Source organism: Schistocerca nitens, chromosome 2, assembly GCF_023898315.1.
Source record: "Schistocerca nitens isolate TAMUIC-IGC-003100 chromosome 2, iqSchNite1.1, whole genome shotgun sequence".
NCBI lineage: Eukaryota > Metazoa > Arthropoda > Insecta > Orthoptera > Acrididae > Schistocerca > Schistocerca nitens.
Window position 1 is genome coordinate 659,101,148 of NC_064615.1, and position 26,042 is coordinate 659,127,189.

The 26,042-nt window shown below is 42.6% G+C and overlaps 1 protein-coding gene across 1 annotated transcript in view; it reads right to left on the reverse strand.

The window, feature by feature from the left end:
* The window catches only part of LOC126235227 (neuroligin-4, X-linked-like), a 332,083-nt gene that overhangs the window by 166,537 nt on the left and 139,504 nt on the right, over positions 1 to 26,042 (reverse strand). Inside the window, exon 4 of the mRNA XM_049943958.1 lies at positions 12,754 to 12,906. Within this exon, the coding sequence (XP_049799915.1) occupies positions 12,754 to 12,906 (153 nt within the window). The remainder of the gene's footprint in view (positions 1 to 12,753; positions 12,907 to 26,042) is intronic.

Here is a 26,042-nt window from a genome sequence, read left to right on the forward strand (position 1 = left end):
ATGTAAAGGCGTATCTCACTAGGGGTAAGATAGATACTGCCTAAAGGAAGATTAAAGAGACCTTTGGAGAAAAGAGAACCACTTTCATGAATACCAAGAGCTGAGATGGAAACCCAGTTCTAAGCAAAGAAGGGAAAGCAGAAAGTTGGAAGGAGTACATAGAGGGTCTATACAGCGAGGTTCTTGAGAACAATACTATGGAAATCGAAGACGATGTAGATGAAGATGAAATGGGAGATATGGTACTGCGTGAAGAGTTTGACAGAGCACTGAAAGACCTAAGTCGAAACAAGGCCCCGGGAGTAGACAACATTCCATTAGAACTACTGATTTCCTTGGGAGAGCCATAACTGACAAAACTCCAGCATCTGGTGAGCAAGATCTATGAGACAGGCGAAATTCCCTCAGATTTCAAGAAGAATATAATAATTCCAATCTCCAAGAAAGCAGGTGTTGACAGATGTGAAACTTACCGAACGATCAGTTTAATAAGCCATTGCTACAAAATACTAACACGAATTCTCTACAGACGAATAGAAAAACTGGTAGAAGCTGACCTCGGTGAAGATCAGTTTGGATTCCGTAGAAATGTTGGAACACGTGAGGCAATACTGACCTTCTGACTCATCTTAGAAAATAGATTAAGGAAAGGCAAACCTACGATTTTATCATTTATAGACTTAGAGAAAGCTTTCGACAATGTTGACTGGAATATTCTCTTTCAAATTCTGAAGGTGGCAGGGGTAAAATACAGGGACCGAAAGGCAGAAACGCAGAAACCAGATAGCAGTTATAAGAATCGAGCGGAATGAAAGGGGAGCAGTGGTTGGGAAGGGAGTGAGACAGTGTTGTAGCCTATCCCCGATGTTACTCAATCTGCATATTGAACAAGGAGGAAAGGAAACAAAAGGAAAATTCGGAGTAGGAATTTAAATCCATGGAGAAGAAATAAATACTTTGAGGTTCGCCGATGACATTGTAATTCTATTAGAGACAGCAAAGGACCTGGAATAGCAGCTGAACGGAATGGACAGTGTCTTCAAAGGAGGATATAAGATGAACGTCAACAAAAGCAAAACGAGGATAATATAATGTAGTCGAATTAAATCGGGTGATGCTGAGGGAATTAGGTTAGAGAACTTGACGCTTAAAGTAGTAAAAGAGTTTTGCTATTTGGGGAGCAAAATAACTGATGATGGACGAAATAGAGGGGATATAATATGTAGACTGGCAATGGCAAGGAAAGCGTTTCTGAAGAAGAGAAATTTGCTAACATCGAGTTTAGATTTAAGTACCAGGAAGTCTTTTCTGAAAGTATTTGTATGGAGTGTAGCCATGTATTGAAGTCAAACGTGGACGATAAATAGATTGTACAAGAAGAGAACAGAAGCTTTCGAAATGTGGTGCTACAGAAGAATGCTGAAGATTAGATGGGTAGATCACATAACTAATGAGGAGGTATTGAACAGAATTGGGGAGAAGAGAAATTTGTGGCACACCTTGACCAGAAGAATGTATCGGGTGGTAGGACATATTCCGAGGAATCAAGGGATCACCAGTTTAGAATTGGCGGGCAGCGTGGAGGGTAAAAATCGTAGAGGGAGACCGTGAGATGAATACACTAAACTGATTCAGAAGGATGTAGGTTGCAGTAGGTACTGGGAGATGAAGAAGCTTGCACAGGATAGAGTAGCATGGAGAGCCTCTGGACTGAATACCACACCAACAAACAATATTCCACCTACTGACACGCCACGCATACTGTCAATAGACGATAGTGTGATCGCAGCTGTTACACTTTACACCTCAAATCTCATGAAACAGGTATTAGTCGAAATTTCTAGAAACTTGTAAATGCTTGAACGTGCTCGATGTACGGAATTTTTTAGGGCTTGAGGCAACGTAAATGTAACAACAACTTTCGTCCAAGTGCTTGGATAGTTGCAGTGAAGAGGAATGTGAGACTGCTACTCGTCTGATATATCCTATGAAAGAAGTTTCTGGCTGTGAAGGCTTGAATGATAACATCCGCAAGAAGCAAAACTGCAGAGTCATGAAAGCAATTTTTGGTTGTGAAGGCGTGAATGATAAAATCGGTAAATAGCAAAATTTCAGAATCAATCAACTTTTATCTGAGCAGCTATGTGACATGAATGAGAGGGGTGTGCCTGGTTGAAGAATGAAGTCAACGTCATCGACGAATCCTTTATTATGCATAGCGATGTTCTAAAATGCGTATTCCTTTTATTTGTACAGCCTTCGATGTGCAGTGTTTGTAATATCACACTTGTATAAATTTTGTTGTTGTTGCCTTCTTATTGTTCCCACTAAGACTTGAAGATGATCAGCAGCGCAGACGGTAACCAGTAGTGTCTTATAAAATTTGTGATACATACGATGTTCGCTTCTTTATTGTTTCAGTGGAAATTTTTAGTTTCAGTTAATGATTTATTTTAATTCACCTGTTGTCTGACATACAATAGATTTTACTGATATAAAATATTTCGTTGCTATGTATTTGTGTTACGACCGTTAGAATGAGCTTAAAGAGCCTGAAAGACAAAATAACGCCTGAGATTCTTCAAAGTTGTAGTATTACGCTACACTGAGCTACCAAGTCTCAGCTGCTATAATTCACCATTGGATTCAGGATAACTGGAGGAGCTCTTTAAATTTCATGTTCTATGTGTGAGAAATAATAAAATTTAGTTCCAGGCATGTTTTCTATACTCATTGAAGAACTAGGAATTTTATTTTGTGTAAAACACGGCCGGAAAGTTCTGTTCTATGCTGTTTGTAACAATAACACATTTAATGGCGGAAATTGGGTGATTTTCTGTACACTGAAAACACTACCGGTAGGTACAACTATAGCAGAACTTCTTACTGGTTTTTCTTTTCAGTATACGAGAAGGAAGGCTTACCATGTAGGGAACATGAAGGTTGTTCAACATCTTAGAACTGTTTGCTTGTATCATAAATAGAATTCACTACCGGATATGCTCGGAGCTTCGAGTTCTACACTATACAACAAACAGATTATAAAAGCCCACGTCTTGGACATTTGCTACTTTATTCAAAATGATTACCGTTACGGCTTTGGGGCCATTACTAGACCTAAGCAATTAAAAATTACGAATAAAAATATATCAAGAAATTCATAAATTAACAGATGCCGTATGAAGTGTGTCAATGAAGTGAGCAAGTTACCTAATGGTCAGCACAGCTGAGAATGCTAATATAAAATAAAAGCATTTAATGATTGGCACTGCTGTCTCCACCTACAACTTCCACGATAGACTGTTCAACTTGTAGTGACCTATTTCTGACAATCGATCCCTACAAGTGTACAGTGGCCTGAGGCATTTCCAATGAAGGACGTCACTGCAGAAACTATAGCTCAAACATTTTTTCGTGGTTGGATTGCCCGGTTTGGAGTTCCACAACTGATCAAGGACGACAATTTGAAGCCTACGTTCTCAAAGCATTGGCTACGTTATTAGGTATGAAATGCATACTCACCACGGGATACCACCCCGCATCAAATGGCATGGTTGAGCGCCTTCATCGACAGTTAAAGGCAGCACTGAGATGTCACGCAACACCGAATTGGACAGAGATACTACCTATCGTACTTTTGGGTCTACGAACGTCATTCAAAAGTGATCTGAAACCAACAGTAGCAGAACTGGTGTATGGACAAACGTTACGCCTACCTGGAGAATTTCTGCACAGCATGGCAGATGATACAATCACAGCCTCAGAATTCGCCACAAGATTAATAGAGCATATACGCCAATTGAGACCAACAATGCCCAGAAACCAGCTTGGAAGACACTAGTTCGTTTTTGCGGAGCTAGACAAGTGCACACATGTAATCTTACGCAATGATACTGTGCGTAAACCACTGCAGCCACCATATGACTGACCATATCTGGTAGTCAGTGGGGATACCAATACTTTCCGCATAATGATTAACGGTACACCCACCACAGGTGCAGCGGACCGTATCAAGCCTGCATTTCTGGACGCAACAGACACCACAGCTACCACTGAACACAAACCAGAGAAGACAGGAGAAGCTACAAGATGTGTTCCTATACCCCACGAACACCACAACGCTCAGCGAACACCAGTCACTGCAACACCAAGACCGACGTCGAGGACTGCTACACCACTCCCTGACACAACCACTGACACACGTGACGCACCGCCCGGTTTCAAGAAAGAAGTAGTTACAAGAGCTGGACGGCGTGTGAAATTTAATCTGCGGTAGCGTTAGCATTAAAGGAGGGGAGTCACGTAGTGACCTGTTTCTGACAATCGATCCCTACAAGTGTACAGAGCTTCAAAAACATTCCGTGAAATGTTAATTTACGTGCAGTGATATAGTTATTCTTTGACTTAGCTTTTGTTAGTTATTCCGTGCTGTTCATGTCTACACAATTCATTTATGTGTGTAGTGTTCAGTTATTGCTAAATGTATGTGGTAATAAAGGAATTGTTTTCTCCAACACCCACAAACTTATCAAATGTCCATTCTATTAACCAGCTAAAAGACGCACCGAAGCACAGATTAAAAACCGAGCAAGCAGTATATCCATAAAACAATTTATTGTTTTTATTATTGATTTTACTAGCTCCACTGTCACCGATTTTTAATCCATTGACTTACTATCATTTTTCCCCATACTCTACCCTATATTTACTATTTAAATTTAGGACAGTAAACATATTTTGTTTCACACACTTTTCTGAAAATTATAAAATTTTAATAGGAATTCTTGACTTATTGAAGTGATAAGGAGAAAAGATAATACTATTTTAGAATTTTTTTTTAGTATGATGTAGCCGAAGAAATACAAGCATATGCATCGCCACTAGATATTTCTCACACTCATACAGGTTGTCACTTTCCTTCTTTTTTACTTTGCACACTACACAGTTCCTGGGATGTGTTTTCTTGATGGGACTGGGCAGTAGGGTTAAACCTAAAAACATTAGGAAAGGATTTATTATAATGCCTAAATTATAGAAAGAAATAGAGTGTATTGGACACCAGTAAACATATCGAATTCTCGGCTTTCCAGTGGTATATAAGAGATCATTTCACGTATTAACAGAGAAGAAGAAACCTAAGAAGTATTTATAGCTACTCTGCCCATCTCATAGCCGGCAATGTAATAACGGACATGAAAATTCGACTGGGTGTGAGCCAGCTGTATAACCGAGCGGATTAAGGACTCACTCCCTACTCCATGTATGTGCACCGAGCGGGGTCGCGCAGTGTTAGTGCACTGGACTCACATCCGGGAGGACGACGATTCCAATTCACCCTCGACCAACGAGATTGATGTTTTCCGTAATTTCTCTAAATCGCTCTGGACAAATACCGGGGTGGTTCTTTTAAAACAGCACGGTCGATTTCCTTCCAAGTCATTGAAACAATCAGAGCTCGTGCTCCGTCACTAATGAACTCGATGTGAACTGGATGTTTAACCCTAATGTTTCCTCCTTCCTCACTTGAATATACGTTTAAGTTTCATTTCCTCGTTTCTTTAGACCTGACGATACGTCCAAAGCCGAAAGCCGTACTTTTAATAAAGTAGCATTTGATCAAGACATTGATTTCTACAATCTCATCCGAAATAATACCCTCAGATCTAATCTGCAGGTCCAAACTGTCCCACTTCGCGAATGTTCTGCACTATAACGTGAATACGTTGTCACATGTCCCTTACAGCACTTGTTACTGTTGCACGATTTGTGCCCAATAACTTTAGGAGGTAAGTTTTCTCGCGGTTAAGGCGCTCAGTCCGGAACCGCGCGACTGCTACGGTCGCAGGTTCGAATCCTGCCTCGGGCATGGGTGTGTGTGATGTCCTTAGGTTAGTTAGGTTTAAGTAGTTCTAAGTTCTAGGGGACTGATGACCACAGATGTTAAGTCCCATAGTGCTCAGAGCCATTTGAACCATTTTTGAGGTAAGTGTTCGTATTAAAAGTGGAGGTAAAGAAGAGATTTCACATCTAGTGTCGAAAAGTAAATAAATTTGCGTAGGTGAAATTAATATTTCTGAATCATCACAGATCACATTTTTTGTCATTCTGTAACACAGTACTGCATTAACTGGTGAATCAAACTCAGATCTATAAGCTACGATGTTAACTAAACTAGATAGGAACAATCTTGCTTCAGTCTTCACTTGATTTCCTTGTTAAGAAAAACACTTCGACTTCTTATTTCGTGACTGTCACAACAAATCAGCTATCTTAGACATTGGATGAAAGCGACCCACATTGTAAATTTGCATAACCCCATAACAGGATTTATGTGAAGGTTTGTGCTCCAGTGTTGCTATTTTCCTTTTCATTCGTTTGTTAGGCACTATTAATCAACAAATATTTTGTTTTAGTATGAGAACGCATTATCACTGTCAGACACTTTTACAGCCTGCATATTTAAAATTCCCTCCTTACAGATGAATGTCTTGGGTTTCCTGGCTGTCTAGCATGGAGTCACCTCTTTCGTCCGTGGAGAAGGTATTTTCCTCAGTCTGAACAAAACTGTAGATGTTTCGCGAAGGAAGATTCCCCTTGGTGGAGAAATCGGTGTACATATTAATAGCTACGAACGTTTTAAACTCTATAGTTTGCATGGACCTCAGCCTTGAAACAAAAAAATCTCCACAATACCTATGCAATCATTTACACCGTCAAAGGTCTGATTTTTGTATTAACAGTACGTAAAAATTAATAGGGAACAAAAGAATCTAGGGTTCAACGTCACGATGACGATAAAACAATTGAACGTGGAACAAGAACTCTAATTCTAGAAATTTTGGAAGCATATAAGCAGAGTCATTTTCGAAAGATCTAAATCTACATCTACGTGAATCATCTACAGGCCACCGTTCCGTTCATTCTTTTCTATTCAAAATGTTCAAATGTGTGTAAAATCTTATGGGACTTTACTGCTAAGGTCATCAGTCCCTAAGCTTACATACTACTTAACCTAAATTATCCTAAGGAAAAAGACACACACCCATGTCCGAGGGAGGACTCGAACCTCCGCCGGGACAAGTCGCATAGGCCATGACTGCAGCGCCCCAGACCGCTCGGCTAATCCCGCTCGGCTCTTTTCTATTCCATTAGCGTACTGAAAGAGGAACAATAACTATGTACATCCCCCTGTGCGTGATTTAATGTCAGGTACCTCTTTTTCATGTTGTCTAAACATACCGAAAAGAGTTTCACAAGAACTGCATCGCCTTTTGCGAGTTATTCCCATTTGTGCTCCCCCAGAATTTCTGTTACCCTTACGATCTTAACAGCGCGTCTCTCAGCTCGTTTCTTATCTGTTGTTACGTCGCCCGTGCTCCACGACTAGAGTGTGTGATTAATAATCAAAACGTCTTCGGTCCCGAGTTAGAACCGTATCATCACTTAAATTTTGAATGAGTTCGTTAGCATTGACGGCAGAAGAATTCCATCATTGAAACTCATCCCTCATTCAGCCAACGGCCTAGTCAAAAAGAGTGGATAAGTGGACAGAGATTCAGGACACTCTCTTGCCCTTAGGGTGGGAAACAACCCCTAAAGGAGGAAAATTATCAATGACCAACGGCATGAGTAATGAAACTTCTGCATTGAAGACATATCAGGTGTATCCAGAGAACACGTGGCCTGTAATCGAAACAGTGTCATGATGATCTCTCCATTGGCAAAAGATTCACGAATAGCCCTCAAATCGGATCACCGGGATGGCACTGCCAAGGGAAAGGTGACCATGAGAAAAGTGTTGAATAACCTACGAAAGATAACTTTCTACGAGTCGGAGAGTGAACTGTCAGAAGTTTGAACGTGGCAGGGAAGCTACACGACCTGAAAAGAAAATGCATAGGCTCAAATTAGACACATTGAGGAACAGTCAAGTGAAATGTAAAGGTCACAAGGGAAAAAAGGAAGATTTCTGTTAGATTACGTCATGCTCAGACAGTATTTCCGAAACTAAGTACTGGATTGTAAGGCATACCCAGGAGCAGATCATATCACAATTTAGTAGTGATGAAGAGGGGGTTTAAGCTCAGCAGGCTAGTCAGGAAGAATCAGTGCGCAATGAACTGGGACGCGGAAGTGCTAAGGAATGAAATGGTACCCTTGAAGTTTCTAAGGCTGTAGATATTGCAATAACAAATAGCTCTGTAGGCCTTACAGTTGAAGAGGAATGGACATCTCCAAAAAGGGCAGTCACAGAAGTTGGAAAGAAAACCGTCGGTACAAACAAGATAAATGTGAAGAAACCGTGGGTCACAGAAATAATACTTCAGCTGATCGATGAAAGAAGGAAGTGTAAAAATTTCAAGGAAACTCGGGAATACAGAAACATAAGCGACTTAGGATGGAATAGAGAGAAGTGCAGGGAAGCTAAGGCGAAATGACCGCATGAAAAATGCAAAGAAATAGAAAGTGAAATAACTGTCGGAAGGCCATGCTCAGCAAAAAGGAAAGTCAAAACAGCCTTCGTGGAAACTAAAGGCAAGTGCGGTCACAATAATACTGCAATGGGAATACAACTGTGAAATGTAGAGGAAGGAGGAGAGTTGGTAAGAATAAGTTGCAGGCATCTTTGACTAGGAGAACTTATTTGATGATGTGATAGAAGAAGAAAAGGAGTCGATTTAGAAGAGATTGGAGATCCATTAATAGAATCAGAATTTAGAAGATCTGTGGAAGACTCAAAATGAAATGAGGCAGAAAGGATGGATTAAATTTCAACAGAATTTCTAAAATCATTAAGGGGAAGTGGGAAGAAAACGGCTATGCACTCTGGTTGTAGAATGTGTGAGTCTGGTGATATATCATATGAATTCCCGAGAAAATCATCGTCCACACAATTCCGAAGATTGCAAGAGCCGACAAGTTGTGAGACTCATCGCACAATCAGCTTATTAGCTCATAGATCCAAGTTGCTGACAAGAGTTGCATACAGAAGAATGGAAACGAGAATTGAGAATGTATTAGATAACGATCACTTCTTCTTTAGGAAAGGTAAAGGCACAAGGGAGGCAAATCTGACTTTGCGATTGATAGTGGAAGAAAGACTAAAGAAAAATCGTGACACATTCATAGGATTTGTCGACCTGTAAAAAGAGTTCTAAAGGATTATATGGAGTAATATGTTGAAAAGTGTTATGCAAATAGCACAATATAGGGATAGACGGATGATATACAACATGAAACTTCCTGGCAGATAAAAACTGTGTGCCGGACTGAGACTCGAACTCGGGACCTTTGCCTTTCACGGGAAAGTGCTCTACCAAGTGAGCTACCGAAGCACGATTCACACCCCGTCCTCACAGCTTTACTTCCACCAGTACCTCTTCTCCTACCTTCCAAATTTTACAGAAGCTCTTCGCAGGAGAATTTTAATCTGCCAGGAAGTTTCATATCAGCGCACACTCCGCTGCAGAGTGAAAATCTCATTCTCGATATACAACATGTACAACAAGCAAGACGGAAGAATAAGAATGGAAGAAGAAGTACGAATTGCAGGGATTAAAAAGGATGTAAGACAGGGATGTAGCGTTTCACCCCTATTGTTGAATCTATAAATCGAAGACCCAATGACGAATATAAAAGAAAGATAATTAAAATTCAGGGTGAAAGACATCAATGACATTATGTGCTGTGACATTGCTATCATCTGTGAAACTGAAGAATTACCAGATCTGTTGAAGGGAATGAACAGTCCAATGACTACAAAATATGTATTGAGAGTAAATCGAAGAAAGACGAAAGTATTGAGAAGTAGTAGAAATGAGGACAGTGAGAAACTTAACATCAGGACTGGTGACCACGAAGTAGCTGAAGTTAAATAATACTGCAAACTAGGCAGCAAAATAACATACTACGGATGGAGCAAGGAGGACATAAAAAGCCGGTTAGCACTTGCAAAAAGGGCATGCCTACTAGCATCAAACACAGACCACAGTTTGGGCAAGAAATTTATGAGAATGTACGTTTGGAGCACAGAACTGTACGGCAGTGAAACATGGCATGTGGAAAAATCGGAAAAGAAGAGGCTCGAAGCATTTGAGATGTGTTTCTACAGAATAATGTTGAAAATTAGGTGGGCTGACGAGGTAAGGAAAAGAATATTCTCTGCAGAATCGACAAGGAAAGGAATATATGGAAACACTGACGAGAAGGGAAGATAGGACATCAGTTGAGACACCAAGGACGAACTTTCCTGGTAACAGAGAGAGCAGTTGATGATAGTAATTGTGGAGGAAGACAGAGATTGTAACACCTCTCGCTAATAATTGAGGACGTAAGTTGGAAGTGCTACCCCGAGAAAAAGAAGTTGGCAGGAGGGGAATTCGTGGCCGGCCGCATCAAACCAGTCAGAAGACTGGTGACTACAAAAAATTTACAGTTTTCCTTTCGCCAGACTTCTCGTGATTATCCAATTTCTTCTCGGTTTTTGGTACCATACGTGAACGTACGATGCGACTCGCTCAAGAAGTTTACGATAGTTTTTGTAATCAGGTGCTGTGAGGGTCTTTGTCTTTATTAAGGCAAGTAAAGGAGCCGACGTCCATCACAACAAGTGATAAGTTTGCTTTCTTCGTTCTTGAATTTCTTACGAAAAACGAATTTACCTTAACCGATTAAGGCAATACAAAGATACCCTAAATCTCGGTGGAAGTCTGATGTTGCAACTGTTGTCCTCCCGAATGTGTGTCACTGTCGTAACAATCGTGTCACCTCGCATAAAGTGTGATCAGAATTTAATTTTTTCGAAGACCCTACAGTTAAGAATTCGTAGCCAGTCATGTAAAATCACCTTGAGGATTGAGGCTATTTCCCTCCGACGCATCAGACTGGAGGTGCCAGTTTGATAGTACTCTGTGTTTTGCTGCCTGAAGAGGATCGTAACTACCTGCTTCAGATTCTCGTCCGACTGGAATCGTCGAACCTTCATGGCCTTGTTAGAGGCGACTGCGTGATAATTGCATGAGGAGACATCAGGATTGTAGTGCTGTTCCTCGAGTGTCTGCCACTTGAGTTGGCGTAACTTCTGCGTTATAATATTTGCGATGTGGAAACGTACATTATCGCGAAGGGCAGCATCCCTTGTCTCAGTTTGGCTTGACGTTTCGCGTTAATTGCACGCCATAGTTTCACCAGCGTTGCTCAGTACCGTTCCACAGTAATAGAGAGACGAGGGTCACTGAAATCAGTAACCAATGCACATAGGTAATTAAAGAACAAGGTGAGCAACACCATTCCAGCAGATGAATTTCTTGGGACGAGGGGACGATGGGTGTCACCACTCCATCGTAGACATTCTTGATTCTCCGTAAGCCAAGCAAGAACCAATGGCATGATGGTTCTGTTTCGATACATTTGGTAATCACTTCGCAATAGCACACGTTTTCGCATACACTTCATGCTCGTCGGAAAGACACTGATCGCTTGCCAATGTTTAGGTGCTTATATTCTCGCATCGGTTTCGCGCTACTTCGTGTATATAATTCAGGAACGCACTCACACCGCAACTTTTCTATCGCTCCTTATACATTTTCACAAAATGGTAATTTCAATCAAAAAATCGACTTCGGTGTGCCGTAGAACAGAGAGGATTCTAAATAGGTTAAATTTATTGTATTCTCTCTGTTTCAACAGTACAAAAGTTATCACTTGTACTTCGTGTGGACAAAAACAACACACATAGTTAGAATATTTTAAACACGGTTTATATTGTGGCATAGGAACTTTTCCTTTCATTGTAACAAATATGAGAGAATTCAAAATAAAACAATCTCATTCTTGCCTGCGGCAGCAGCCACTGGAATATTTCGTAAGGTATAATTAACAGTTGTCTCGAGAGCGAACCTCCCGCGTACAGAAACACGAGATTTCCATTTATTTACGTTATCTCAGTTGTTGAGCATAACTTCGTTGCATACGCCCTTAGGTAGGGAACTCACTTCATTATGAAGTTTAATGACATGGCGCGGTAAACTGATTTAATGGATCATGAGGTTTGACAACAGCTCACATTTCGGCGCAGAGTGAAACACTGCATGTATTATTCTAAGAACAAGTGCGGCAGATCTCCTTCCACACATTTCGTTAATCCGATCTCTTTCTCCACCGCTAGTGACCTTGTACCCGGAAGTACTTTAAACCGTCTTCTTTCCATCCTCTTCTTCAAAAAGTATGAGTATTTCGAGGTATGCAAGGAAGCATCAGTTAAGATTAGAATGTAGGAGAGAGGTACTGTCATGAAAGAATCCGCGAGGGGAGGGTGTGTCACGCCTGGAAAGTTTTGTCAGTGAGAGCATTACGCGCGAATGGCAACGTTCTGGTTTCCAGTCCCGTTTTGGCTAACAGTTGCAATCCGTCAAAAAGCTGACATGGAATCATAGATTCATCCCACAAGGAAGTCACCTGTTCACTGACTGGCGTTACATCTGCACATATTTGTAACACTTAAAATATTTAAATAATTTTTATGAGAAGACTGTCATATAAAATGTTATACACGCTCTTTTGTTGAAAAATGTTAAAAAAACTAATTGAAAAGCGGGAAGTAAATGGTGGAAGCTCAATTCTAAACCTCACAACTCCTGACAGATCTGAGAAACAGATTGATCTTATTGTTTCCATACTGAAAACACAGCTATTTCTCACACATTTCGTGCTGTAAAATCGTAATCACATTTTTGCAGTAAATAGTGCGCTTACCGAGAATGCCGAGCCGGTAGTTGAAGGTGACGACGATGACGTGGCCGTAGCTGGCCAGAACGCTGCCGTCGTAAGGATTTCCAGAGTTCCATTCGAAGGACTCGCCATGGATGTACACCACCACCGCATACGGAGCTTCCAGACCTCTGTTCCCTGCAAACATTACCGGCCGACAGTTAATCATTTAGCTGCGACAACTGTTTCGTGTGTGTGTGTGTGTGTGTGTGTGTGTGTGTGTGTGTGGGTGTGTGTGTTGTGTGTGGGTTTGTGGGTGTGTGTGGGTGTGTGTGGGTGGGTGGGTGTGTGTGTTTTACAGACGAAACGACGACAATCACGGTAAACCCTAGTCTAGTAAACTAACTTCAATATTGTCGTGAAATATAACGTTGTGATGACATGAGAATACAAACAGTAGTCTCAAAGGATTATGTATCACCCAGAGAAAATCGAGCTGCCCATTAAAACTTGGTGTCCTCTTCACATCGACATTTCATTGCTACAAGAGGGTGACTTAACAGAAACCTCAGAGATAGGTCGCATTTTGGCTGTCCGGGAAACATTTCACCTGAAAAATCACCTCATGGTCGTCCTGGAAATGCCTGTCACGCAATAGTTTCTTTATCCGAGGAAACAGAAGAAGTCATTGGATGCCGTGTCAGGAAAATACGGGCGTGTATGACTCTTAGAAATCAATCCATTATGTGCTTGCATGATGTGAATGAGCGATCCTGTATGGTCTCCACATTGCTTCGTGGAGTTGCGCAGACCAATTTGTTCAAGCGGCACCATAATTAAATGTCTACGTAGCCAAGATCTGGAAATGAGGGAACCAAGCAGAAGGGCCTCCCTCCCCAATCCAGTCTTCACAAAATGTTAGCGACCGATGTTCACGCATATTTCTCATTCAAATATGTTTGTTATGTCGTTTAAAATGATTGTAGCATTCATATGCATATTCGTTTGTCTACCTAGACGTATCTTTCTTCAGGAAACGTTTACGTTATGTGAAAATGAGGACGTTTAGAGTTCTTCACAAACGACTGAGGCTGCTTCATGACAGGCAGTCTTGTAAATGAAGACGTGGAGGAATCGTAATGCAGTTGTTACAGCGTTATCTCTGCTGACTTTGGCTCACCGTCCTGCAAGACAGGCAATATGTAAGAAGAAATTTCAGATAAAGAGCAACCTTTAATGTCAGTGGTACCACACGAGCTCCCGTTAATAGGCAAGAACGTCTGCTCCATTCGTTGACTGAGTTTCATGGAGGTTTTCTTCAGCCCACAGGAACTGATGATGTAAAATTCTTATCGTTTCATGTCGGTAAACAAAATCATCGGTTTCACAAGAACCACTGACAGAGTATTAAGTGGGTCTACCATCCAGACTAGAGCTACACTCACACCTTCCGATGCTGCTAACCGTGATCCATTGGTTCCAGGATTTTGGTTCACAAAATGTTGTGGTATTTCCTCCATCTCAGGCGTGAAGACTGAACGAAGCCTTCCACTATTTATCTCTTGGGGTACAAGAGAACCTTGGCTCCAATGAGGCTGCAATAGTCTGCCGAACAACTTATCGGATGTCTCTGTGCGACTTAAATGTACTGGAAACGGAAAACACGGTCCGATTGTCCGCGAAATGGAGACCACAGCAAGAATCAAAAATGTAGTATTTGCAAAAATTGGCTACACCCTCGAGCTACATCTCTACAAAGTCGCCGCTTGGACTGAGATATTTGTCGTAGCATTGCACCAGCTAGCAAATACCCTCGTCGTAGAATGCAGCTGCCTGTGCTTTCTGCCCATTCGCTACGCCTTTTGTCTGTGACAAAATGTTGTCTTCTAGCCAGTCGATTCATGTGAGCAGAGATGGTTCAAATGGCTCTGAGCACTATGGGACTTAATGTCTGAGGTCATCAGTCCCCTACAATTTAAACTACTTGAACCTAACTAACCTAAGGACATCACACACATCCATTCCCGAGGAAGGATTCGAACCTGCGACCGTAATTGTCGCACGGTTCCAGACTGAAGCGCCTAGAACCGGAGCAGAGATGAAATGCAGAGGTTGTGTGGTGGATGATCACACATTTTTAACAGACAACTGTGCAGGAACGTCCTGATTGCCCCTGCAGTGCGCGGCCAAGAATTTTACGGCCATGAGGAAGGAAATGCATGTCAGGTACGTTGTGTGGGCTGCATAATTTCAGGTGAAATCTCTCGCTGGCTCTTATTCTTGGTAGAAGACACTATTTTCTAGGCATCTCTAAGTGCTCACTTTGCGTTCAGAACTGTGAAGCCTGACGTGACGCGATCGACGGGCACACTAGAAATACTATCCAGCTCATTTTCGTAAAGCGTCATTCGATTTTCACTGTGGTTTCCATTTCGTGACCGATCAGACCTTACTTTCCGAACAGCCATTGTACTTCAGATTTGAGAGCCCCACCTCGCAGGGTACTTCTATATGCTCTATCATAGCAATAAATCCAAGTAGAGTTGCAGGTAAGTGTTGAAGAAGTGATAGAAAAATTTTCTAATTCATTCGCACATGCGAACTGCACACCATCTGTGAGGTCATTCGTGTAAGTGGGTGAAATATCGAGCTATTTACGACGTCCAGTATTGTAAGTGTATTGTCATATCGCTGGCTTAGTTGTGGAGTATCTTTGCAGGCAGCCGCGTCTGCAGTCGAGCACGGGACGCGGAAATGTTATGTTGTGGGTAGCTCTGCATGTGAGAGGCATTGTGAGTATGGAAGTTGAAGTGTTGCTACATGTGCTATTACAGTAAAGTGATAAAATATGCAAGTGATTCAGAGGAAAGTGTGTCAAGAAGTAATTTAAAAATGAGCAGCGCTGCTGATAACGTATTTGTGCATCCTCCCGTTGCGTGTCGCACAGCATCAATCATCCGCGCCGTGTTCGGTCTCCCAGAATGAACTGATAGGAATCAGTAGAAATTAGTTACCAGATGGAAAATAAAAGCGCACTGAAGATGATGCAACTGCAGTGAAACATGTTTGGGTTAAAAAACAAAATTGTGTTTTGCTAAAGGAGGACTCTATCCAAAAACATACTTATTGTTAAAGGAAACACGGAAGAAAAGAGCTTCAACGCCAAGAAGAACGTTTGTTTTATTTGAAAAGCTCCAAGAGGTTTTTTACGCAACAAATTGGGAAGCATTAGTTTCCAGCATGACTTGGCGCAAAAATTTCCATACTAGTCACTAGTTCGATTATGCTATGGAGTAACCCATCTCATTGAACAGGAAGCTAAAAAAGTAAGTAAGCACAATGATAACAGCAAGTCTCGTGCACACACAGCAATAGAATTGTTGGTAATCGTTGTACTAAGATTGTTCAATACGTTTTAGAGCACGGAAGTGCTATATGTTTAAGCTTTTTACTTCCTACTGTCATATTCCTTACTGTGTAGCTTGATCGCGAGATTAATGGGACGGACATTGATGCTGGTAAAGGAACATGGCACAAGAAGAATATAAATTGGGCTATAGAAAGAAGCCGAAATACAGCCGCAGGCCTGGTAAGCCCTATCTCTCCGGAAAATCAATTAAAGAATAACGTTCTTTCTTTCAAATCCTCCGCGGGATTTTTTTGAAAACTTTCGGCAGATAATAAAAGCTTATTGTGGTTAGGAGATTAAAAGAGCAGTCTGTTCACGGGGTCGGCGGAGCTGGCGGCTTCCTAAGTGGACGGGGGACTGAGTGCAACTTTGAGCCCCAAAAATTGGATTCCGCCTTCCGCCTCGGCGGGTGGCCCTGTTCTGTTCCCTTCCCTCCATCACGGTTGTCGGGTCGCCGCGCCTCGTTCCGTGATTAATTTTAATGAGGCGCCTCCCAGAGGATTGCTGAATTCCTTGCCAGTTTGCTCGCACCAATTAGTGAGCGACAGTTATGCCGCAGGGAGGATCATCGCTTCTGTGATTTGGTGGTAATGTCACTGACACGGCCCCATTTCCGGCACGAATCCAGATGGTAATGCCGCGATTCGTGTTTCGTTTCATGCACATTAGACGGGAGATATCATTACTTTTATTTTTATATGTGTTTTCCTGAGATACTTACCACAAGAAAATAAATGTGTTGAGCAGTAAGCATGAAACTGCTTTGTTTTACTTAAACGGTGAAAAGCATTAAATATCAGAACCGAAAGCAAAACAGTAGGCACTCTCAAAGATGCGAAGCTAGTGGATGAGAAAGGTTAATCCACCCGTGAAGCGATTTTCTGGCAAGATTAATTTTCATGGAGTAACTAAAAGTTAGAGCAGAAATCCTCCACTGGCCGCAAGATTTGTACACATAACGATCTAAACTTTTCAGTCAACTTAAGCTTCTTATTCATATACGGGGTGTCTTTCCGAAGAGTCATCAGGCTCACTTTCTCTGATGTTTCAGCAGATATTTGCAACTCCGTTTCTGGAATGTTCAGATGAAGTCAGCCGAAACAAATACTGCTCATCACGTCTTTCACGCGATGCCCACTGTCGACGAAATGTGTCGGTTTCTTTCCCGCTACAGGCACAATTATTTTCAAATCGTAATTTTACGTGCCCATTCGATAGAGCGGTCCCAGATTAGTCCAGTCCAACAGTCGTTTAATCAACATGTGTTAACAGGGACCGTAAAAAACGAGAAACAACCAACGCTCCAGCAATGTCACTAAACTACAGCGATGACAGACGGCCGCTGTGGCCGAGTGTTTCCAGGCGATTCAGTCCGGAACCGCGCAGCTGCTACGGTTGCAGGTTCGAATCCTGCCTTGGACATAGATGTGTGTGATGTCCTTAGGTTAGTTAGGTTTAAGTACTTCCTAAGTCTAGGGGCCTGATGACCTCAGATGTTAAGTCCCGTAGTGCTTAGAGCCATTTGAACTATTTGAATCGCGATGACAGCTACCGCGAAGCAAGCAGCGTTATTGAGCCCCTGCTGGACCGCTGTTCATTCTTCAGGTTTTACAGTCCTTCTAAATATACATCGATAAAACGAATACCGTACTACATTAATCTGTGAGCACTCTTTCGAACGGGCACGTAAAATTGCGATTACACGTAATTTTTTAATGGGAAACAAACCGAAGCTCTCTGCTGGCGCTGGGCGTCGCATGGAAGATGTGAAGAGCAGTAATTGTTTAGGTTCACTTCAGCTACCCAACGCAAAAATGAACTTGAGCATACCTGCCGGAGCACCAAAGACAATGCGTCTGACGTCTCTTAGGAGAAACAAAACTGTGTGTAAATGGTGATTAAAAACTTTCCGTTTGAGGGCGTTGCTGCAGCGTATATGCAAGGTAGCGGGAATGTGATGCGGGTATGTAAGACAAGAGAATTCGAGGTTTTGTCAAGTGCGTGCGGTAACTGTATAAACGTAGAAACGATGAACTATGACGACGTTATTACCAAAATGCGGCCAAACAGGACCAAAGTACTGATATTCATTGTTTTTTTTCTTTTTGCCGCTGAAGGACAAACACCGGTAGACATCCATCAGAAAATGGAGAATGTGTATGGGGTAGCACATCGCCGAAAATCACCGTTGTGGTCTGCGAAAGTGGTAACGCACGTCCTCCTATCGTAAACGTCGCAGCGTAGAAGTCACATCAACTCACGTGCGAGATACATGAGAACCCGCAATATAGACATAATCTCTCCCCATGCTATTATCACACCGTCGGCTTAAGAGTCGACAATTGTTGTCAGAATAGCATGTATAGCAGGCACTTACGGATTTCTTTAAGGAGCAGAATACGGTACTTTACTAAACGGGTATCTTCAAACTGGTGCGTCGTTGGGGCTATTGCCTAAATGCTCATGGCAGTTTTGCCTGATTGGCATACTGATTCTGGACTGCAAGGCGTTCAAACGGGCATTTACAGTAATTTCTTCAAGAGATTTTAAAAACGATAAGGTAGCTTGAGAGAATCAAAAGAATTACGTGCAACAGAAAAGAAAAAGTTGCAGTGAAAGCACTGAAGGGTCTTAACTGGAAGCTACTTACAACTGATAGTTTCCTAATACACCCAAACAGAAGTAAGAGGGGTAGCCTCAGGATTATTAATTACCACATCAAGAAAACAAAGTTACGTCATTAACCTTATGCTTGTTAATGGATACAATCTGCAGTCATGACGTAACACAGAAATCCCCGCGACATAGTACCGCAGACACAGTCCTTCAGGTAGTCCCCAAACAATAAGTCACAGGGAATGGTTCGAAGCGCCTTCCGTACAGTGGAACACGGGATTTTCAACTGTCGTGACATAGCACGCGCACTGCCTGACTATCGCGAATTGCGCACAGCGTTGTCTGCCATAGCAACAGCGATTTCATCAACGACCTGGGACGCTACTGGTCGTAACCCTCTTCCCGAAGGGACGCCTAGTTCTCCAGTTGGTTCGACCTTCTTAATCATGCCCTGTACAGCAGGTGGTGAAAGAGCACCCTTTCGTAATCCTTTCAGCCGGAGAAATTCTCGAAGTGCAGCTGCAGCATTACTGTTATTTTGGTAATAGATTTTGACCAATAACGCCAACCTCCTTTTGTTCAAGTTCATGTTGATACGTCGACAGGTGCACTGTAACACGTAGGTGTGTGAGACTATGAACCACGATGACTGATCGCGGCACCTGTTGGCGATAGCTGTAACTCGACGGTGGCACTGTGACGTATGAAAATCACGCACCCCACACTCAGGACATTAATGGTACAAAGTTTGGTACTCGTATGGTAATTAGTTACCGTGTTGTAACGTGTCAAACAGGGAAAGTTTAATTGAAACCACCCAATATATACCACGACTCCTCGTTCGAGACGATCTTTCCTGCAGTGTTTTTATGGTCCAATGGCGGTGTCCTTGCGCAGACTTTAATTTCATATCCTTCTTCGCATATCGGCAGAGGAAATTTTGTGTCGTTAATTATCCTTATTCCCGTGTCATAAATTAACCACGATGTAATATTTGAAAAACACAGATACATTGTGATGAATATGTAAGATGTTGAGAAACTGTTATGCGATAATAATGTTGATCAGATTTGAAATTTCCGCTTGATACAGGCCCTAAGTCCTGATGTTTGCGTTGCGTATTGAGTAACCATGAAGCAGATCTTCATTGAGCAGTTGTACAAGTCAAACATATGGTGTGGGTCAACATGATCTCTTTATACACTCGGTGACTGTGAATCCAACCAATATGATTTTCAGACTATCGAAAAACCACATTTGTACGAAATCCATTCATCTCATTTCCCATACTTTTTGCGGAGACTTCGAAAATCACAAACTTCAATTTCTCCAACGTAAAAATAAGGTACGCTAAACTAAATTTTACGGAAGTATTGGAGACAGCGGACACACTGTCCAAGCCTGGATTGCTCGTCCTCATTGCGGATTCAAGGCAGTCCTAAGTACCAGCGGCGACGGACAGGGGCAGAGCGGGGGATGGCGGGCACAACGGCACAATCACAGCACGCTGACTGACTACGTGCGGGAAGTCAAGTACGGACCGCCGGCGTTAGAATCTTGACAGAGCACTTCTCGGCACATTCATTCCTACTAATACCCTAGATAAAGAAAGTTTAGTGCATGTTTGATAATGAACGACGTTCACATACATTTCATTTTTTTGTCAAGAAAAGACAGTACGTTTCCATCCCTAAATTGATCTGTTATTGTTAGAAATTTACAAACTTTTTCTACAGGGTTATTCCATGTTAATGTTACAGATTTTCTAGGGAGATGGAAAAGGGTATATACATTAATTTGAAGTAAGGAACCGTAGTCCAGAAACGAACGAGTCGAAAGTTGTAAGCGAAAATCTATTCAAGTTTCACCTTTACCATGCACATCGCTCAGACTAGTGCCCCCAACTTCCGAACCCTCACAATGGTGTACAACACAGTGTATCAGAACGATTTTCCCATATAACTTTCGACTCCTTCGTTACCGGACCAGTGTACCATACCTTAAATTGATGCACTTACCCTTCATTATCCTGGAAAGGTTGTAACATAAACACGGAATCATACCGTATTGATAACTGCATCGTTGTCATTCAGCAACTATTCCCAGATGTAGAACATTTGGTGTTAGGAAAAGACCTTTTATATCATTTTCATCCACCATAGTACTCTGTTAGATAAATTTATGTAGTTGATGTATCTTTCTATTATCTTCAACACATTTAACATCACGTCGTTGTCCGATCTTGTGTTCTGGAATCTATCAGAGAACTTCCTTGATCCATTATCCCTCAGTCTTACTACAATAAGTGTTTCAGGAGGAATAGTAAATAGCTTCTATTGACTAGTACTACATGTTAATCTACATCTACGTAGATAGTTCGCAATCCACCATACGGTGCGTGGGGGAGGGTACCCTCTACCACTACTAGTCATTTCCTTTCCTATTACACTCGCAAATAGAGCGAGGGATAAACCACTTTTTATATGCCTCTGTATGGACCCAAATTTATCGAATCTTGTCTTCGTCATCCTTAGGCGCTATGTATGTTGGCGGCAGTAGCATCTTAAGCATGGCATACACACTTAAAGTTCGAAGTACCCGACATGATATTTAAGTTCGTGATTTGTAAGAAAATCCTCTTGCTGCTTGTACTGAATACGGTTGACTATTTACTAACCGCAGTCTACCACACTCAAGAGCGTTAACTCGTGTTTTCACTAATCGGTTTAAGGTTGCTGTAATGCCAAGCAGTCATATCTTATGCGAATGAGCAACTGAACAGAGTGCGAGCTAAGTAGAAGACATTAATCAGTTGGCGGAACGTAATTCTTGAACGAGCACACTCAAAATATCTAACATTATCATATACAGAGGATTCAGTGCCATCACGAGGGAAATGAAGGTCAGACGATTCGAAATCCTCGTCTGCCAATTGCTAATCGGTGAGTCATCCCAATAATACTGTTTACTGATGAAGGTACTTTAATTTGTGATGATATCAGAAACGCTCTTAAGTCACAACGGTGGTTCGACGTAAACCTGGAAGCCTTTTTGGAGACTCTTTTTCAAAATTTCCTCTTGTAAATATGTGGTGCGCTATGACAGATACTTACAAGGCCTTTTATGTTACTTCATAGTCTTACAGGCCCTCGTTATCTAGGCCTTCTGGAAAAGAACCTTAGGCTTCATTACAAGTGGTGTTCCTCCAGCGTGGTTGGATCCGAGAACCTGCTAATCGTAAGAAGCAGAACATCTAAAGCTAACATTTCATGGAAGACAGAACAGCAGAAGAGGTCACAGCCACAACGGTCCTCGGAGATTACCATTTACATCTTTTCCTGTTGACATCATTGAAAGCCACAGGCTATAAAGGAAAAGGAAAAACAAGTGACGAGATTGTTAGTAAAATTAATAGTGCTTCCCTCATAAAACACGTCAAAACAGTCTTAGGGTACGTACGTTCGAGTCCTCAATAGAACTGGAACCTTCTACGAGCTTTTTCTTTTGTATATACTGATCACCCAGAACATTATCACCAACGAACTGCTACCGATATAAGGCTGTCAAGCAGATATCCGTATCACTGGGGAGGAATTACTGCTTGCCAGGCACACGCAATGTGCATGTAGTATCAGTCAGTGTGCTGTCCATGTGTAGAATAGAGAAGGCGCCCGATGTGAGTTTGACCGATGGCAGATTGAACTGGCCCCGAGGCTCGGCACGACCATTTCGGAAGCTGCACGACTGATCTGCGGTTAGAAGGGTGCTCTGATGAATGTCTTCAACACCTGGCGAAACCAACGTGAAACTACGTCCAGACGTCATGGGGCTGGGCGGCCAAACCTCATTACAGAGGTCGGACGCATAGGCTGGGTAGACTGGTACAATAGCAAAGGCAGCTAACTGTGGTGGAACTAATATCAGACTTTAATACTAGGCAGAGTATAAGTGCCGATCACTCCTAATGATGGGCTTCCGCAACCAACGACCCACGCATGTCCCAATATGAACACCACATCATCGGCAACTACGACAGGAATGAACATCGGAACTGTTCTTTGGTGCAGCAGCAGAGCGTTGCATGGTCTGACGAAACCCGATACCGTCTTCATCATGCTAGTGGGAGGGCGCGAATCTGCTGTCTTCGATGGAAACAACTCTTTGACACATATACGTTGGAACGTTGACAGGCTGGCGGCGGCTCTGAGGAACATTCACGTGGGCATCCGTCGGTTCAGTGGAGCTCGTGCAACGCACTATGGCGGCCAAGGAGTATCACACACCGTTTTCAGACGGCGTACACCCCTTCATGATGATAATGTTTTCCGACGACAGTTTCATTTTTTAAAAAGATATTCCACCTTGTCACAAGGCCAGGAGTATGATGGAGTAGTTAGAGGAACACAGTGTCGATCTCTAGTTGATGTGGTACCCGCCCTCCCCCCCCCCTCCCCCCAAACTCTCCAGATCTGAAGGCGATAGAAAACACCTGGGATGTGACTGAAAGTGACGTCAGGGCTCATCGGCCCCCGCCCATGAATTTAAGGGAAATAGATGACTTGTATGTGAAGGTGTGGTTCTAGCTCCACCCATCGACCTGCCAATGCCTCACTGCTTACACACCAAGAGGCGTTGCGGTTGTTATCCATGCCAGAGGTCGACTTGACAGCTATTAGGTAAGTAATCATAATGTTCTGTCTGATTAGTTCATGTTAGTTCACGTGTCTGTGCGGGAGTGGGGAGGGGCTGTGGGGTGGTGGTGTGGGTGGGTAAGGGGGGGTTTACGTTCTTACAGATGCAGCCCTGTAATCAACAACAGTGGTTCACAGGATACATACAACGTTTTATGCGTATTAGTCCTTGCTAATACCTCCCATGTATACTGTTTCTCCTAGTCAGACTGTATGTCTGGTAAAACCTGATGTCCATTTCGTTCCACCAATAATCACTTCTTCTACTGCAGTCTGTTTCCCGGTCAGTTCTTTCCTTCTTCTGCCTCTACTAGTAATGTCAAATACACAACTTTCTACTGTCCTCCGAGCATTCTCTGTCCTCACAAAGACTAACGGTTTGATTGGTAACTTACTTTAAAGATGTGAAATGAAATGTCGCGTGGCTAGGGCCTCCAGTCGGGTAGACAAGTCGCCTGGTGCAAGTATTTTTAGTTGACGCCACTTCGGCGACTTGGTGATAAAGAAGACAACACAACACCCAGTCTCTGAGCGGAGAAAATCTACCCAGCTGTAAATCGAAAGCGGGCCGCTTGGCATGACAGTCCATCACGCTGACCACTCAGCTATCGGGGCGGACATTTAAAGAAGTCATAGAGATCAAAATACTTGTGAACATTATCAGAAAATGCATCGATTTCCGACTGAGGACAGCCTCAAACCTGGCCATCGCAATGTTAAACCGGATGCGGCTTCTGCTGCCAGCACTCATTAGCTTATAAGATAACTTATAAGACGCTAGACCAACAGTGGCGTCACAGGCAGTACCACGGCTAGCCGATGACGAAGGCAGGAACCGAACGGCAATCAGTTGCCACAGTGGCTGACGCTCACTCGTCCAAATTATAGCGGAAATATGAGCTCATGGCGTGGCAGGAATACAGAGAATATTTTATTCACTCATGTTGCTGTTAGGCCGTGAATTCCTATAGTATGTATAGTTCGTTGTTAAAATTGTGCTAAACTTGTAATACGAGCAGTGAGAATTATTTATATGTTAAATTATTTATTAAATGTAATCCACTATATACCTTAGAACTATTCGAGAATCTCGCTTGCGGCCTGTGCACAATGTACATCGAAGTCATTCCAATTAATTTTGACGAAATTGCCTTCTCATAAAGGTATTTAACATTGTAGCAGAGGAAACTCACAACATAGTAACTACCCTCACATTAATAATTGGGACCCATAGTCTTTTAGGGATACATCAGCACTCATTTTTTGTAGTAATAAATCAGTTGTCATTTCCGTGGCATAGTATTACACCAAAAGTTCTCTCAAGATTCCCAGAAGCCCCACCTGACAGCCAGTTATAAGTCCCATCGAAATTGACTAAAAACTCTTATTTATCACCAAAGGTTGAAAATAGCTCTTCAGTTGTAAAGTTCTTTTATTATCACACGGCTGGTTTCGAGCTCTTATAAGCCTATCTTCAGGTGTCGTAACTGGGTGCTGTGACCCCCGAGCGCAGTGGAGGACGTGTACTAGGCGCGATGTGCTACCTGTTCTGCGTTCATACAGGGTGTTTCAAAAATGACCGGTATATTTGAAACGGCAATAAAAACTAAACGAGCAGCGATAGAAATACACCGTTTGTTGCAATATGCTTGGGACAACAGTACATTTTCAGGCGTACAAACTTTCGAAATTACAGTAGTTACAATTTTCAACAACAGATGGCGCTGCAAGTGATGTGAAAGATATAGAAGACAACGCAGTCTGTGGGTGCGCCATTCTGTACGTCGTCTTTCTGCTGTAACCGTGTGCTGTTCACAACGTGCAAGTGTGCTGTGGACAACATGGTTTATTCCTTAGAACAGAGGATTTTTCTGGTGTTGGAATTCCACCGCCTAGAACACAATGTTGTTGCAACAAGACGAAGTTTTCAACGGAGGTTTAATGTAACCAAAGGACCGAAAAGTGATACAATAAAGGATCTGTTTGAAAAATTTCGCCGGCCGCGGTGGTCTAGCGGTTCTGGCGCTGCAGTCCGGAACCGCGGGACTGCTACGGTCGCAGGTTCGAATCCTGCCTCGGGCATGGGTGTGTGTGATGTCCTTAGGTTGGTTAGGTTTAAGTAGTTCTGAGTTCTAGGGGACTTATGACCTAAGATGTTGAGTCCCATAGTGCTCAGAGCCATTTTTTTGAAAAATTTCAACGGACTGGGAACGTGACGGATGAACGTGCTGGAAAGGTAGGGCGACCGCGTACGGCAACCACAGAGGGCAACGCGCAGCCAGTGCAGCAGGTGATCCAACAACGGCCTCGGGTTTCCGTTCGCCGTGTTGCAGCTGCGGTCCAAATGACGCCAACGTCCACGTATCGCCTCATGCGCCAGAGTTTACACCTCTATCCATACAAAATTCAAACGCGGCAACCCCTCAGCGCCGCTACCATTGCTGCACGAGAGACATTCGCTAACGATATAGTGCACAGGATTGATGACGGCGATATGCATGTGGGCAGCATTTGGTTTACTGACGAAGCTTATTTTTACCTGGACGGCTTCGTCAATAAACAGAACTGGCGCATATGGGGAACCGAAAAGCCCCATGTTGCAGTCCCATCGTCCCTGC